The sequence below is a fragment of the Diceros bicornis genome, chromosome 3 (genome assembly GCF_020826845.1).
Source record: "Diceros bicornis minor isolate mBicDic1 chromosome 3, mDicBic1.mat.cur, whole genome shotgun sequence".
In the NCBI taxonomy this organism is placed as follows: Eukaryota; Metazoa; Chordata; class Mammalia; order Perissodactyla; family Rhinocerotidae; genus Diceros; species Diceros bicornis.
The window spans coordinates 68269108-68287282 of NC_080742.1; the positions used below are offsets into that span (position 1 = coordinate 68269108).

The 18175-nt window shown below is 34.5% G+C and overlaps 1 protein-coding gene across 3 annotated transcripts in view; it reads right to left on the minus strand.

Moving 5' to 3' along the window:
• The window catches only part of ASZ1 (ankyrin repeat, SAM and basic leucine zipper domain containing 1), a 62287-nt gene that overhangs the window by 27004 nt on the left and 17108 nt on the right, over positions 1-18175 (minus strand). For all 3 annotated transcript variants that reach the window (XM_058528881.1, XM_058528898.1, XM_058528889.1), the window contains 2 exons: positions 928-1039; positions 256-390 (listed from right to left, as the gene is read on the minus strand). In XM_058528881.1, coding sequence (XP_058384864.1) covers positions 256-390; positions 928-1039 — 247 coding nt within the window. The remainder of the gene's footprint in view (positions 1-255; positions 391-927; positions 1040-18175) is intronic.

The window sequence follows — 18175 nt, forward strand, 5'->3', positions numbered from 1 at the left end:
TAGGGCCAGAACAAAGTCTTTATTATCCCTTTATATAGCTTTTAAATTACTACATTATAAATGCCTCTTATTTAGTAAAAATACTCTAGTAAAATAAAGCTTTCATTACCTGGCTGGAGGAAAGTTATATATTTAAACATTTAATAACAGCCAGATATACTATTATTACAGTTGTGAATTCTAACAAAACAATACAAAATTCTACAAATGATAATGTAACATGCCATAGAAAAATTAATTTAATATGTAGGATACCTCTAGATGTTTATTTCTTTTTGCAATCTCACTTGGTGTCTTTCCATCTTTGGTTTGTAGCATTTTATCAGCTCCAAGTTCAAGCAACTTCAAAACTACATTTTTATGACCCTGACGTGCTGCCCATGTTAATGCCTGTACATGGAGGAAAAGGAAGATTGTTTAAAGAGAGGGAGTGTGAGACAGAGAGGAAAACTTTTCAACAGTATTTATGGCACAATAAAAAAGTGAACATGGTTAATTAATGAAATGATGCAATCTCTTCATTTCACAGTATAACGTAAACATATTTCCAGAGTTGAAATTGCAAAGCAGACTGCCAGTGCTCACTGATTTTATAAAACCAAATAATGTTTTACACAGTCAAGTGATGTTATAGAATAAAATGATTTCTCTGCCAATCAGTGAACTGTTTTCTATAAAAAAGAATTCTGTGTGTATTCTAGAGCCCAGGCTTTGCTGTGTTACAGCTTCTTGTGTCAAGGGTGAGGACCAAGAGAGTCAGATAATTCCTTTTTTCTATTTCAGCTGTTGCTTTTCGTCACCAAACAGAATTATATCCCAGGCCTTCTGTAATTTTTACTTCTTAAAACCTTTTTTTGTGGACTACTGATAATAATAAGATATTAATGTCTAAGAAATAAAAAGGAACATTGTAAAAGTGATTCTCACAGTATAACCATTCTCATCCTGGGTATTAACTTCTGCTCCATGAGCAACAAGGAGAGCGACAACCTGAGGGTGACCATCTCGTGCAGCATACATGACTGGAGTCATAAGTCTCCTAAAGAGGAGGAAAAAAGAAACATTTGTGTTAATGCTGCCATTAACAGCTACTCAATTTCATGAATTCTACCATACAAAATACCATCAGAATTGTTTTGAAAGCAAAGAAAAAGAAATGAAAGCTTTTAATAAATCAGGTAATTTAAAAATCCAGTCTCCCAATAAATAAATAAATGTGAAGACGACACTTTTCAAGTATTGAATGCTTATACAGCACCCTCTAGTGAAGAAACGTGTGTTTAAAAAAATCACCAAATAAGCCACACTTTCTGATATGAAGTCTCATTAATGTACATATTCATTTAGAAAAATATGAGAATACCCACACTATGCTTATGTTGGGAATATAGTAATGAATGATACAAATAAGGTCCCTCTCTTCTCAGGATTGCTCATACTAAATGCTTATTGTATTTTATTTAATAAAAGTATACGTTGAAACTTTCTCTTATTTCTTAATGTATTCTGTTGTGATTCTACTTTCGTTTAGGACTGAAAGAATTTTACCCTGACTTGGAGGCTTACTCTAATCAAGAAAGAGATCAGTCCAATAGGTTAGCCAGACTCTCTGAGACTATTTTCCGGGAGAGCACAGTGGTTTCCCTCTAGTGTATCATTTCCTAAAACTGGAGATTCAGTCCCTCTACTTCTAGAAGTTACTCAGCTTCTGGACCTATTACAAAGGACACCAGAAAGAGTATATCAGTTCTACTTGGGCTGAACTTAGTATCATGGTCTGTTTTAAAGGAGGTCTGGGATTTTGGGTCCAATCTTCCTGAGTTGCCTCAAATATGTAATTTATAAACAAAAAACTTCACAAAAGAACAACAAATTAAATAATTTCAGAATTCTATGTTTTGATCTCATTAAGGGAGTTTATCTTGGCTACTCACATTACATACACTACCTATAAATAGAATATTTCTCTATAAGGTTTGTTAACATAAGGTATATCTTGAATCTGATCACTTCATACCAATGTCTTTGGCACAAAAAGATTCACGCATTTCTCTGTTTCTTCTATTTCCTGGTATATCACAACTTCAATGCTTTACTGGAAGTTATATGCTAAGGTAGTTGTCAAGCAGTGCCTCTTCCACCTGGAATATCTCCTACATAGTGGCTTCATTAGATAGACAAACTTTACAAAGTGAAGAGTGAATTTCATGGATAACTTAAGCAAACATGGAAAATATATACAATAGAAAAACATTATTTGAGTCACTAATCATTCAAATTCTTCACTAAGTCTAAATCAGACCTCTTGATGCCTCTCCTCCACCCCATTTCCCCCACAACAGCTCACATCTGCTCCTTCCAATCTCCCTTATTTCACAAAGCTACCATTAACCACATAACTCAGGCCTAAGACTAAGCATCATTCCTGCCTCTTCTCCATCACTCCATATACAAGTCATCAGCAGGTCCTATTGGCTCTTCCTTCACAGTATATTCTGAATCTAACCACTTCGTTAGCCACTATAAGCAGGCCAAGCCATCATTATATTTATCTGACCCATACTATTGCAAGAGCCTCATAACTGCTCTCCATGCTTCTACTCTTGGCCACTTACAGTTTATTCTCTTTGAAAATGCCCAGTTCTTTCCCTCTCAGGGACTGTGCAAGTGCTGTTCTCTCCACCTTTCCCTAGACCTTCATATTTCACACTCCTTCATCTTATTCAGATCCTTATTAAGAGGAGAAGATCAATAAAATTGATAAACCTATAGCTAAGCTAATCAGGATAAAAAGAGAGAAGACACAAATTACTAGTATGAGGAATAAGAGAGGTGACATCAGTACAGATTCTCCAGATTTTAAAAGTATAAGGGAATATTATGAACGAATGTATATCAATAAATTAGACAACTTAGATGAAATGGACAAATTTATCAAAAAACTCAAAACTACCAAAGCACACTCAAAAAGAAATAAATAACCTGAATAGTCCCATAATTTATAGAAAATTGAATTAGTAACTAAAAACTTCCCACAAAGAAACAATAGGCCCAGATGGCTTCACTGGTGAATTCCACTAAACAGTTAACTAATAAAAATAAAAATTCCACACAAACTCTTCCAGTAAACTGAAAAGCAGAGAACACTTTCCAATCCATTCTATGAGGCAAGAATTAGTCTAATAACAAGAACCAGAGAGGGACATTACAAAGGAAAGAAAACTATAGATTAATAATATTCAACGAACATAGATGCAAAAATTCTGAACAAATTTTGGCAAAGAGAATCCAAAAATACATAAAAAGAATAATACATCATAAGCAAGTACAGTTATCCTAGGAATGCGAGGTTAGTTTGACATTTGAAGTAAAAAAGAAAAACCACATGATTATCTCAATAAATGCAGAACAAATATTTTACAAAATCCAACATCCATATCTAATAAAAACTCTTAGCAATGTAAAAATAGAAAAGAACTTCCTCAACCTGATAAGGGCATCTGTGAAAAGTTTACAGCTAACATCACACTTAATGGTGAAAGAGTAGATGCTTTCCCCCTTAGATCACGAACAAGACAAAGATGTCTTCTCTCATCACCGCTAGTCAACACTGTACTGAAAGTTCTAGCCAGTGCAATAAAACAAGAAAAAACAGTCATCTAGATTGAAAAAGAAGTAAAATTGTCTTTATTCACAGATGGCATGATCTGTCTATGCAGAAAACCTGACAATCTACAAAAAAAGTACTAGAACTAATAAATGAATTTAGCAAGGTTGCAGGATACAAGATCAACATAAAAATATCAATTGTATGTCTACATACTAGAAATAAACAACCTGAAATATAAATTAAGAAAACAATAACATTTATAATAGTAGCAAAAATACGAAAAGGGGGAAATATATTGCTATTTACTAAAACTGCACCCAATTTGTACGTATTTGACTTGTAGTCATCATCTCACTAATGATTTGGATCCAGATGTCTCTAGCCTAAACACAGGTCTTCAGACGTCTCAATTACAAGAGGAAATATAGTACAGTGGTTAAAAATATGAGTTCTGGAATCACAATACCTGATTTCAAATTTTAGCTCTACTACTTACTAGCTGTGACACTGGGCAAATATCTGTCTGTGACTCACTTCCTCCATCTATAAATTGGGGATAATAATAGTACATAGTTCAAGAAGTTGTTGTGAGGATTAAATAATTTAATACATGTGAAAGGCATAACACCTAAGTGTTATCATTCATTCATTCAAAACACATGTATGGAGCACTTACACATGCCATGTACTATTCTAAGTGCTGGAGATACAGCAATCTATAAAACCAAGTCACTGCCCACTTGGAGCTTACATTCAAGTAAGCTGCTGCTGTTGCTGATTTGACTACAGAACAAACATAAACCAAAGATAGTTGAACATGCACATCTTTTGCATAAACTGGAAGTTTTATGAGTTCTATTGCAATGCTAGCATGTATCAAAGCGGTTTATAAAGATTTTACAAGTTATGACTGCCAAAATCCTGTGTTTTCATGTCATAAAATATTTTCAGCTTGAAATATTTTTTGAATATATTATTCAGTAATACTGGTACAATTTCTCATTTCACTCTTGTATTTCTAGGAACTCAGAATAATATCCTTTTTCCATCCTGAGTAGAATGCCATCTCACTGCAACGGAATTAGAGTGATCTAAACACACTCACTAAAACTCAGCCAGTCTTTCTTTTATATATTTATTTAGTCCTAGATTACTTTCACCTTGTCATCTATCTAGAGTTAACAGGTATTTTATTTATAACTAAGTAAAATCTTTTAGAGTGACCTTTCAATATTTTAATATGCTTACTGCTGTTGGAAAATTATTAAAATAAATTTTAAGTATAATAACTTATGCAGTATTTAGTTGTTCTTTTCTATCTAAAGGCTGGGGTTACCTAGGATATTTCTTATGGAATACATACAACATTATTTACAATTATTCTTTCAACTTCCCAAACTCATAATGGCACAGAATTAAAAATTCAAAAGGGCAGAATCATTTCTTTATAATTTATAAAAGTCTAGTTAATACTTGCTTAACTCATATAAAAAACAACCTACATGTAAACACCAATTTACAACACAGAATCATCAAAATTTTGTAACCTCAGCATTGACTGTCTATTAATTTGGAGAAACAAAAACATTGTGCTGTGCTAGGTGGTCATCTCATTTGTTTCTCACAACAACCTTATGAAGTAGATATTATTCTCACTTCAGAGATAAGAAAACATAGATTCATAAATAAGTAACTTTTGCTGAAGGATCACTTGGTGTGTGATTGAAGATTTGTCTGAGTGTTTATCCTCCAAAAGAATCTCCTAGGAATTATTTTTTGTAATCTATCCTGATATAGAGAAATCTAAAGTTCTCTGCCTCTCTATTTTTATGTATGTGATCATGAAATATGGGATAAATTTCATAAACTCACTCCACAATATGGCAAAATTGGGAACCTAAATAAAGTAAGATGGCTGAAGTATAATCTCAAGGAAGTGACACTCTTTGGCAGAGTATCCACAGAAGGTGACATCAAAGTGTGTGTGTCCCATTTGATTGAACCTTATTACTGAAAATTGTAACTAAAATTTTCTGAATTAGTACTGCAATTGCACTGAAAATTGAGGTTCTTCTAAATATCAATTTCTCTCAGAATCTCGGAAACCAGCAGGGATATAATCTGCTGTCTGTATGTCCATTCACATGGACAAAAATGGCTTCTTACAGATGCTTATTTCTTTCTAGATAAGAAAACTACTAGAATAGTATAGTTTGTTTACTAAGAAGCTTCAGATCTCTACTGAAAAATGTGTTACAAAAATGCTGCATTGACTTTTAACTTCTAAGAAAAGTTGAATTTACTGAACGAAAACAGCAAACTCCCTATAATAGGGTATAGATTACCTAAAAGGGTATATTACTCAGCCTCTAAACAATTACTAAATTTATTGATACCATCAATAATATTGCATGACAATTTTGAGAGGGGAGAGAACAATTCTTCCAGTGGTTTACATCTATAGAAACTGTAACATCTGTAGTTTCCTGTTATAAATTAATGAAATCTAAATGAACTCTTCAATCTTACAAATTCTTATGAATTTATGATAATCTTATGAACTCTTCAGGGAAGTTATAAAACTCGATAATAACTGGTCTACTTAAGTGACATGGTAACTATTTGTACTACTGACAACTTTACTTTCAATATTAATTTCCATCTTATTTCCTGAGATTTAATGTAAAGAATTCTTTACTTCCCATTCTGTCTTTAAATCACTGCAATTTTGTTCTGCCTGCTCCTTGTAACACACAATTGCTTTGGCAAAGGTCAACAGTTACTTGGACTCCTTTTATTTTTCTAGCACTTTAAGGTATGTATTTCAGTGGCTTCTGTCCTCAATGATCTTCCCTTTTCACTACATAAACACCATGCCTGAAGTGATCTCACCTACTCTCATGACTTTACTGTCAACTGATAGTTTACTGATGACTGCTGAATTTGTATCTCTAGCCCAGGCTTTGCTCCTAAGCTCCAGATCTTATCCGTCATTGCCACCTGGGTACCCTAACAAAACTCAAAATCAATATAAATCCAAATCTGAAGTCACCACCTTCCCTCCAACATATAATACTCTCTGTTATTATCTATCTCTGTGAATAGCATCACAATCAATGCACTGCCCAACCCAGAAACCTGGAATTTGTCCATGACTCCTTGTTGTGCCTTCATATCTAATAAGCCAGCATTCCTGTCAATTTTACCTCCTTCCCATCATTTGTATCTGTCTACTTTACTCTCTCTCTCTCTTCTTCCATGTGTTCAGGTCCTCGTCACTTCTTACATGGATTACTGCAACAGCATTCTAACTAGCCTTGTCTCTAGTCTTTCCTTCACGTTTGCAAATATATTCATGTCAATTCACTGTTTAAAATTTTCAAGGTTACACCTATGAGAATCTTCATGATGAGTCCTCTGTCTACCTCTCTACCATTATAGCACCTGCAATCTTACTCCATCCTAATGATAGACTTTAGTCATATCTGCAGGTCATGAATTCCAAGTTCTCTCTCCTCTGGACGTCCTATATTCAGAGCACTCTCTGGCTGAAATATCTTTTTACTTTTCCCTTCAAAAGCTTATTCATAATCTACCTCTGGGGTTTCACCTTAGAAGCCAACATGCCCCCAAATTTTTTGATGCCCCACCTCATCTTAGATATCAATCTCCCTCTCCTCTATGTTCTCACAGCACTCTGTGCTTATTTTTATCAGTTTACCTATCAGGCCAAAACATATTTGTTCAATTCATCTATTCTCTCATGTAGACTGTAAGTTCTTTGAGGATAATGACCCTCACCTGCCTCTGTTATCCACCCCTAAACCTACACAGTAACTAGTATAATGGTTCTATGTTTTGTGTCATGCTTACATTTACTATAGATAAGATTTTCTCCTTATCCATTACATCACATTTATTGATTATTCAGTGCATCTATATCCTTACTCATTTACATATGTTAGATATGCCCAATGAGAGATATATGTTTAAATTTCCTGCTATAATTGTATTTTGATCTACTTCTCCTTGATTTTGATTTATGATTAGGTTTTGATTTATGAATTTAGTAGTCTAGTAGTCTAGCCACGTAGTCGAGTGTGTACAGGTTTATGCTTGTTATATTTTCATTGATTTTGCCTTTAATAGTACAAAGGTCTCCTTTACTCTTTTCACTGCATTTAATATTAGTAATATCTGATATTGGCAATTCTTATTTCTATGAATTTACCTTTACCTGTAAAGGGTCTTTCATACACCCTTTTCTTCAACTTTTCTTGTAAATAGCATTTAGCTATCTTTTGTTTTTTAAACCAGGATCTCAGTTGATAAATTCAGTCCATTCTCATTTAGTGTAATGACTGATACGATTGACAATATTTCTTTTTTGTTTTTGTTGGTTCAATAAAATTGCTATTCACTACATTTTCCCCCTTGAAAAGCAGATGACTCTGCTTTTCCTTTAAAAAGAAATGCCATTAAACATTATCATCTTTCTCTGCTCTTAGTAAAACACACATGGCTCTATTATATGTAAGCCAGAAAAGACCTATTTCTCCTAATGAGACTATGGTTTCCTCTCACCACCATGCCATCATTGTCCCGGGCTTCTCCTCTAAGGTTCATCCCTCTTCCTCTTGTTTTCATCCTCCGCCTTCATGAGGTCTCTGTTCTGGTTCATTTTTTGTTCCCTTAAAGTCTTCCTCAAGTATTTTCCTCAAATGGGGCACCTGGGTAATGTACTTTCTGAGGTCTTGCATATCCCTGGACATTTTTCTTTCACTCTGACAGGCACATAATAGCTTGGCTGAGAATAAGATTTTTAGGTTGCAGGCCTTTGTCTACGTGAAGATGTAATTTAATTCTTTTCTAGCGTCAGCTGTGCACGTGAGAAGTCCGATGCTACTGATCTTTTTACTTTCTTTTGTTAAAAATTTAACTCTTTCTGTCTGGAGGCTTGTAAAAACTTCCTCTTTGTTTTTAGAGTTTACACATTTTAACCGGAATATATGCCTAGATGTGTCTTTTTTTCCTCATCAGTCCAAATTAAAACTCAGGAGCTTTTCCAATATGCACTCTTTTTTTCAATAAGCAGTCTTCATAGAGTTCTTCAACTCAGGAACCACTTCCTTTTTCTAGAATGTGTTTATTATTACCAATCTTCCATATTTTCCTTTTTCTTCTCTTAATTCTGAATTCAAATATCACATTTTTTAAGTCTCAAGAGATCATTTTTCATGCTGCATTTAGATCTCATGTGCTCTTAATTTTTAATTCAAGTTTTCACCTTTCTCTGTCAGCAATTTTATTGTCCTAGGCAAATATTTTAATTGTCAAGCCTTTCTGTAGCTGCTGGGAAGTTTTTTATTTTCTTGCCTCTTCAGGGCTCAGGTCTAGTTGTTGGAATATTCTTAATGGAAGAAATCCTTACAGATTTTGAAAATCAAAAAAGTTTCTTGTGCAGTGGGTCTATAGTTTAAGGGCAGGCTACTGTCTCTCTCCAGAAGTACCTAGAGTATTCTCTCTGCTTTCCTATTTTCCTGAACTGTCCCAACCTTGTGGACAGAGACAACTCAGCCCACTTGTTTAGCTCCAAGTCTTTAGGAGTCTGGAAACCTAAGACACTCATGCAAGATCAGCTTCACCCCAGGTCCACAGATCTCCTCATGTCAAGCTTTTATGGGATCAGCTGCTCTCCATCTGGGCTTACCCCTGACGGTTTCCCACTCTTGGGGAAAGGAGCTTTTGTCTGTTTTGCAGGGATAGGAACAAGAGCCTGAGATCTCATCAGCACCCAGCTGCCTTCAGGTCTCAGTGGCCCAAGGCACAGAAAAGACAAGTAGCTTGGAGTTGAGAAGAAACAGGAAGAGAATAATGTTCTGGCAGTCACATGCCCAGATATCCTTGTGTCACGTTTATATTGTCCTTTGCCAATCCAACATATGTTCATCCACATTTTCATCTAGTATTTTTTTATTAAGTAGGTGTGGCCTTATATTTTTTAATACTTAAGTATTCCAAGGCATATAAAATTATTTTGGTGTGAGGTTGGAACCTGCATTTTTTATTCTTTCAAATAGCTATCCAAATTCCCCAGCATGAAAATGATGATCCATTTTCTCCCTGCTAATTTGAAATCCCATATTAATCATATATGATAATATTCTTGGATTTCATTCTATATCTTCTTTTCTATTTTACTTCTAGGGATCAGCAATAGACTGCTTTCCACTAATACCACACTGTTTTAATTATTGTGATTTCCTTATTTCCTTATTTATTTTTATTTTTTTTGTGAGGAAGACTAGCCCTGAGCTAACATCCAATGCCAATCCTCCTCTTTTTGCTAAGGAATTTTGGCCCTGGGCTAACATCCGTGCCCATCTTCCTCTACTTTATACGGGATGCTGCCACAGCATGGCTTGACAAGCGGTGCGTGGGTGCGTGCCCGGGATCCGAACCTCCAAACCCTGGGCTGCCACAGCGGAGCGTGTGCACTTAACCGCTGTACCACTGTGTCAGCTCCGCTATTGTGATTTATTTTTAATGTAAGGCTAATTCTATATCATTAGTCTTCTTTATTTTTTTTATTTTTTTCTTGTGAGGAAGATTAGTCCTGAGCTAACATCCATTGCCAATCCTCCTCTTTCTGCTGAGGAAGATTGGCCCTGGGCTAACATATGTGCCCATCTTCCTCTACTTGATATGGGATGCTGCCACAGCATGGCTTGACAAGCGGTGAGTCCGTCCTCGCCTGGGATCTGAACTAGCAAACCCTGGGCTGCCGAAACAGAGCGCGCGCTGCGCCACCAGGCCGCCCCCTCATTAGTCTTCTTTATAACAAGATGCAACGATTTTTAAAAATTACTTAATTCATAAATATGTACTTTTTCCTTAGAACACTACAGATAATCACTGATATGAGCTAGGTATCTTTCCAGATCTTAGCAAACAAAAAGAACAAATTTTACATATATAAACATATGTATGTATATATAAACATACGTATAAAAAAACGACAATTTAAAATATAAATAATATCATGCTGTTCATGCAATGTTTTGACTTGCCAATAAATGAATTTAGGACTCAATTTCCCTCTGAGTATTGCTTTATCTGAATCAAGTTTTGATATTAAGGTTTTAACTGCTCAGTTCTAAGTTTTACTACTTTGATTTCTTCTTTAATCTAGAAATTATTAAAATGTATAATTTTAAATACTCAATTTTACGCATTGGGAGGCTTTTGGTTGTTAAGTTCTACATTCATTACATTGTGGTTAGTGAAAGTCTTCTATAAGACATCATCTTTTAAAAGGGAATTTATTAAGGCTTCCTTTGTGGCCTAGAACATGACCATATTTTAAAAACAATCCATGTGTGTTTGAAAAGAATCCATATGTGCAAATGGCATTAGAGTCAGAATTCCAGATAAATATTAAGTAGATACACTTAGGTGTGTTATTTGAATCTCCTATATACTTACTTTTTGTCTAGTCTGTTTTTTTTTTTTTTTGTGAGGAAGATCGGCCCTGAGCTAACATCTGCCAATCCTCCTCTTTTTGCTGAGGAAGACTGGCCCTGGGCTAACATCCATGCCTATCTTCCTCCACTTTATATGGGATGCCGCCACAGCATGGCTTGACAACCGGTGCGTCAGTACACGCCCGGGATCCGAACCAGCGAACTCCGGGCCTCCGCAGCGGAGCGCATGCACTCAACCACTTGTGCCACCGGGCCGGCCCCTATCTAGTCTGTTTTTTAATATTAAAGTCTTCAAATATGATTACAGATTTTCCATTTCTTTTTTTTCAGTTCTACCAGTTTCATTTTATATATTTTAAAGTCATATATATTAAAACTATCTTGTTAAACTTTTGCTTTTATCAAAATGAACACTTCCTCTTTGCTCCCTGAAATAACTGACTAGCTCAGAGGATTTTTTTGGTCTCGATATCTACACCACGTATAAATATTTGCTAAATGAATGATATATGTTTTTGATCATTTTATTTTCAACCATTATGTATTATTTTATTTTAGGTGTGACTTCAGTGGATTTTGGTTTTAGCCAATATGAGAGTTACTATATTTTAATCAGTGAGCTTTACCAATTATATTACCTTTCTTTTTTATTGATATCATTAGACTTATTTCTGACATTATATTTTTGTGCTTTTTATTTACCATGCTTTCATGGTAAATACATGCTTCCATGTCTCCTTTTCAGCCCTGTCAGACTGATCGAGTTCTATTTGTTCTATCCAATCCCTATTCCCACCCCTGACCCCTTGATCTGAAAACCTATAGTATCCTTATTTTCTTCTAGTACTTACTCTTTTTTTTGTGTGTGTGAGGAAGATCAGCCCTGAGCTAACATCCATGCTAATCCTCCTCTTTTTTTGCTGAGGAAGACCGGCTCTGAGCTAACATCTATTGCCAATTCTCCTCCTTTTTTTCCCCAAAGGCCCATTAGATAGTTGTATGTCATAGCTGCACATCCTTCTAGTTGCTGTATTTGGGACGCGGCCTCAGCATGGCCGGAGAAGCGGTGCGTCGGTGTGTGCTCGGGATCCGAACTCGGGCCACCAGTAGCGGAGCACGCGCACTTAACCGCTAAGCCATGGGGCCGGCCCTAGTACTTACTTTTAAATCTTTCTCACCTTCTTCCCAACACCCTTAACCTTACCATTTAACAAAGATTCAAGTTAATGGTCCAAAGACTAAAACTATCGCCTCATTTGAAGAGAGAAGTTTACTTTTATTTTGCTCATTCTCTCCTCACCCACCCAACTTCCAAACCTGTTATCACAGAAATTTAGTAAAACTTATCATCTTATTATAAATACTTTTTTTTTTACACATAGTAGTTATTTAGATTTACTAATATCTTTATTAATTTCTTTGTCCAACATTATTTCTTGCATCCTATTACTTCTTCTGGGTTTATTTTTCTTTTTGCAGCAAACTTTTCAGATGTTATTTTTAATAGTCAGAATAGTGGTTCTTGACTAGGAACACACTCATATGAAATATGTGGGGGCACTGCGGTTTTATCAAAATGACAGGGGAGAGCTACTGGCATTTAATGGGCAGGGGCCAGGGTTGCTAAACATCCTGCAATACACAATACAGTCTCACTCCAAATGTCAGTTGTACCCATGCTGACGATGATAACTTTAAGTTCTCATATATGTGAAAAAATGTCTTTATTTTTGCCTTCATTCTTGAATGACAGAATGGCTAAACATAGAATTACAGGTTCAAAGTTTCTTCCTCAGACATCTGTCTTCTTCCACATACAGTGCTATTAAGAAGTCTAATGTCAGATGGTCATTTCTTGATAGGAATTGTTTGATAAATTGTCTTTTCTATAAGTAACTTTTAGGATTTTTGCCTTTATTTTTGATATTCTGAAGTTCATTGTGATATGTCCATATATTTTAATTTTTAATAAAAAATATACATTCTATATCCTCGTCTATTTGTGTGTGTATAAATCTTGTTTTGCGCCTAGTGGATCTTCCAATTCTAAGGATTTGTGTGTTCAGTTTGGAAGCATTCTTGGCCATAATTGCTTCAAATATAGTCCATCTTCCATTTCTCCTTCTGGAACTCTTTTTAGATGTTAGAACTTCTGGTGAGGTCCTTCATGTCTCTTACCTTTTCCTTTGTAAACTTTGTGTTGTATTCTAGGAGATTTCCTCACATCTATCTTCCAGTCCACTCATCAGCTCTTCAGCTGAGTCCCATCTGCTATTCTTCATGTAGACTTAGTTATAATATTCAACAATAGTTTTTTTTTTCATAATTCACTGTACTTGTTTCATAATTCCTATTTGCTATTTTGTGGAGGCAAACTCTTCTTTTATTGTTCAGAGAAATAAACTTCTTTTTAGATTCTTCTGTTTTTTCCACTTTCTCTAGTCTAAGTTACTGTTTTGTTGAATTTGTTGTCCCTATTCATGATGCTTACATTCTCCAATTTTGGCGATTTGTGGCTGTACACCCATCTTCCGGCCTGTAAACTGATAGGCCAGGTCAGGGATGCTGGCTTGAGTCTTCCATGCTTGGGGGGCCTTTACAGCATGGAAGACTCAAGCCACACCCCTGGTCTGGCCTATCAGTAATGCAGTTCTTAGGGATTGCAGAGAGGGTTCCCATCTACTTCTTTCTTTAGAGAATTACTCCTTTCCCATTCCAGAGATAATTCCCTTTCTTTTTTCAAATAGGAGTTTATTAAAATTTTATGGATATCTAAAATTTGCTGTGAAAGGGCAAGACTTCAGCATATGTTCAGTTTAACATCTTGAAGTCATAAACCTATTTTTTAGAAAATTCCTGGTCTTTTTGTGGTCATGTTTTTCTCTCAGAATTTTTAGAATAATTTCATCAAGTTAAAACAATCCCCCTGGCACTCTGAATAAGATGTTTAATTTTAAAAACTAATTCAGATAAAAAACAAATGTCTTTTTTAATGCTGAGTCATCTCAGCCAAGAACATGACACGTCTATTTATTCAATCCCCTTTTATTTCAGTCAGTGTAGTTTAAAACTTTTCTTCATTTGGGTCCTTCACATTTCTTGCACACTTACCTTTAGATATTTATATTTTTTGCTCTTGAGACTGGGATCTCTTATATCATTGTATTCTCAAGCTAGTTATTATCTGTAAATTGGAAACCAAGTGAATTTTGTATATTATTATTAACAAACCTACCTCACTTTATAATATTGCTATTTCCAACAGTTTCTGACTTGACTATCTTGGTTTACCAGGCATATATTCATATAATCTAAACTATTATAATTTTGCCCCCTCTTTTCTAATAAAAAAGGCCTAATAGTTTGATCAAAGGAAACATAGTTCAAAGGTTTAGAACAAGGGTCAACAAATCTTTTCTGTAAAGGGCAAAATGTAAATATTTTAGGCTTTATGGGGCATACAGGGCTGTGTCATAACCACTCAACTCTGCTACTGTAGCACGAGTATGAATGAATGAGCATGGCTCTGTTTCAACCGAACTTTAGAGGTTTGCAAACTCCTAGTTTAGAGTATAAGTAGTATACTTCTAGGTATAAGTAAAGTCAGTCTGCCTAAGAGTAAATCTAGTCTTCAGCATTTATTGGCCTTGTAACCTTAGGCAAGTTTCTTAAACTCTCACTGCCTCAGTTTCTACAGCTTTATATGGACATAGTAATAGTTTCTACATTTGTGGCACCTATTTGTGATATTATCATAATCTGTGGTAATGAGATAATGTTCAATAATTAGAATAGTACTAGGCATGAAGTAAAAGCTCTGTCATTATTAGCTATTTTTATTACTATTTGTATCTCTTGTTTTCTTCTCTTGCATAACTGAATTGCCTTACAGTTCCCCAAATAATGTTAAGACAAAAAGAGAGCCTATTATAAGCGTCCTTGAGTTGTTCTTAACATTAATGCAAATGCTGCTAGTGTTTCTCCGTTAAGCATGTGACTTGTTTTGGTTTCAGACATATGTTTTTGAAATTAAAGAGCTATTCATCTAATCAAAATTACTAAGGTTACAAAAATTGGAATTCAATTTTAACTTTTATAAAAAAGCCCTTCCCTTTTAAAAAAAATCTCTTGACCTATTTATGAAATTGATTTCCCTAATATTGAACCATTTCCATAGTTGACCTGAATTCCATTTGATCATGGTATATTATTCATTTAATTTGCTGATAACATTCATTTTGCTGTTACTTCATTAAGGATTTGGGATTTTTGTATTCATACTCATAATTGAGGTTGATTTATAAAGTTTGTTGGAGTGGATAACTTTTTGTTTTTACTGGATTTCAGAATCAGAGTTATGTTTGCTTTATAAAAAAGAACTGCAAAGCTTCTCTTTTTTAATGCTCTGGAACTATTTAAATTGTATTAATGCAACCTATTCTTTGTAAGTTTAAAAGAAGTAACCTATTATACTCTCTGAGCCTACGACTTTTTGAGAAGTTAACTTTCTAACAATTTTTCTCAAAAGACAGAAATCACAACATAAAAATTAAAAAACAACAAAACCCAGCACAAATAAAAAACTAGAAACAGCATCTTCAACACATATAACAATAAAAAGCTAAAAGATCCAATATACAAAAAGGTCTTATAAATCACTAAGAAACATGCAGACTACCAAATAGAAAAATGGCAAAGGTCACAGGTAATTAATAGACAAAGACTTATAAATGACTAACAAAAATGTGGAAGACTAATCGATTAAGTATTACTGAAAAGCATGCAAACTAAAATGAAGTATCATTATTTACAAACCAGATTGAAAATTTAGAACATCAAAAAAATCCAGTGATATCACTGTGTAGGTTCTCTCAAACACTGTTGGAGGTAGTATAAAGTGACTCAACTTTTTCAGAAGACAATTTGGCAGCACCTATCACAATTCTAAATGTATATATATCTTTGAGTCAGCAACTCTTCTTTAGGAATGTGTTCTACAGAAAACCTACCCAAGTTGCCAGAGATGTTCACTGTAGCATTTTTTGTAATACTAAAAAACTGAAAACAATCCAAATGTTCTTCAATAAAATACTAGGTTAAGTAATGATATCACAGCCATACAGTGGAATATTATGCAGTCATTATAAAGAGAGATCTATATCTATACATATTATGGCAGTGTCCATAAAATACTGTTCAGTTAAAAAAGCCAATTGCAATATAATATATAATGTATAATCCCATTTAAAAACAAAGGAAAACAAAAGAAAAATGCTAACACATGGAATAAGTTCTTCAAAAATATATAACAATCTGCTATAGAATAGGAAAAATAGAAGACTCTTCACTTTCTAAGTTACATACTTTTAAAAAATTTTAACAAGAACCTTTTATAATCAGAATTTTAAATAAAAATAAATTTTGAAAACTATCTTGAGGTACAGTGGAACTAATGTTCTTCAAATTCAGCCAAAATTACTTGCTATTTTAAATTCTGAACATATAATCCATGGCTTTGGCAAGAGCAATGGACCTCTTGGCCCCAATTCATCCTCAACCTGCTGTCAGAATAACCTTTATAAACTACTAATATTATGTTCATTCTTCTTAAAATTGTTCAATAGCTTTTAGGATGAAATTCATATTTTTTTAGCATGAATTACTCAGGTTACTATCTAGCCACTGTCCAATTCTGACTCATTTTCTACTATAATATCATATGATCTGGCTACATAATTTAGAATGGCCTGAATGAAATGTGCTCTCTCATTCTTCTCTGCCTGCACATGCACCTCCCTCTACACTGAATATTCTTTTCTACCATTTTCAGTTGGCTAACTCCTATTCATTCTTCAAACCTCAGTTCAAAAGGTAAACCTCTAGGAAGCTTCCACTTGTCATCTTCATCTCATTTAAATTCTCCTAATTTCTATTCCTAGAGATACTCTCCACTACCTCTAATATTACTATGTTGTAAATGCCTATAGTCTTATAATCTCATCTACTATATTATCAAACTCTTGAGGCAGGGACTGGGTCTTTTATCTTGTATCTCCTAGTGCTTAACATATATTTTCTAACAAAATCCAGTTGAATTTACTAGTGATATTAAGTTGTTTTTTTCCCTTCAGCTACCAAACTTCCTCAAAATTGTTAATGGTCAAGAGTTGGTTAAAATGAAAAAAGTTTATATATATTATGTTACCATAATTACAAGTTTTTTTTCTGGATGATAGAGAGCCTTTTATTCATCACACTTTCTAGTTATTTTATTTCAATAAAACCTCCACTAGAGGGCATACAAGGAAAAGCAGAAACAAAACTCTGACGGAAAAAAATGTACCTTCACAATGATGTATTATATCACTTCTCTACACCAAGGGAAAAATGACTGGTTTGTTTTCATGTCACATTTTTACACTAAAGTTCAGTATTATTTATTGTTTTTGGTCTGCTTAAAACAATTAGCTTGTAGCTGTGATATTAATGAAACAACTATGATACAGGAGATTTTTGACAATGATAAAATGCTATAAATTGGACATCCATTTCCAACTATCAGAGTAATTTTATTTGATCAACCCTCCCTATAACAAAGGCTGTAAAAGCTGATAAAATACAAAACATGTTTGAAGGCACTGTAGAAAAACCAGGGCAGTCAGAACATAAGAAGCCAAGATCCTGGGAGAAAAGAAGCATTTGTTGAATCAAGTCCTACAGTCTCTGCCACTTCTTCACTTGAGACATTTGCCAATTCCTGGGTAGCATAAGCAGAAAGCAATTACCTCTAGGTCTTCTTATGGGGCTAGAGAAGACCCAACAATTGGAGTTCAGGGTTATCAACTGAGAACTTCAAGGGTTAACAGTCTGGAAAAAAGGGAATAGCAAGAAAAGTGACCCTGCAGAAAAGTGATCTTCTGCTGAGCTTCTACCTTTAAGGCATTTGCAGATTCCTAAAATACACAAAATATGTGTGAGGAGGTAGGGAGGAAGACTACAAACCAACTGCGAAGAGGCTGGAAAGCTAAGAAGAGTTTTCAGCATTCTCATAAAGCTGAGGAGACAAAATTTGGCATTCACG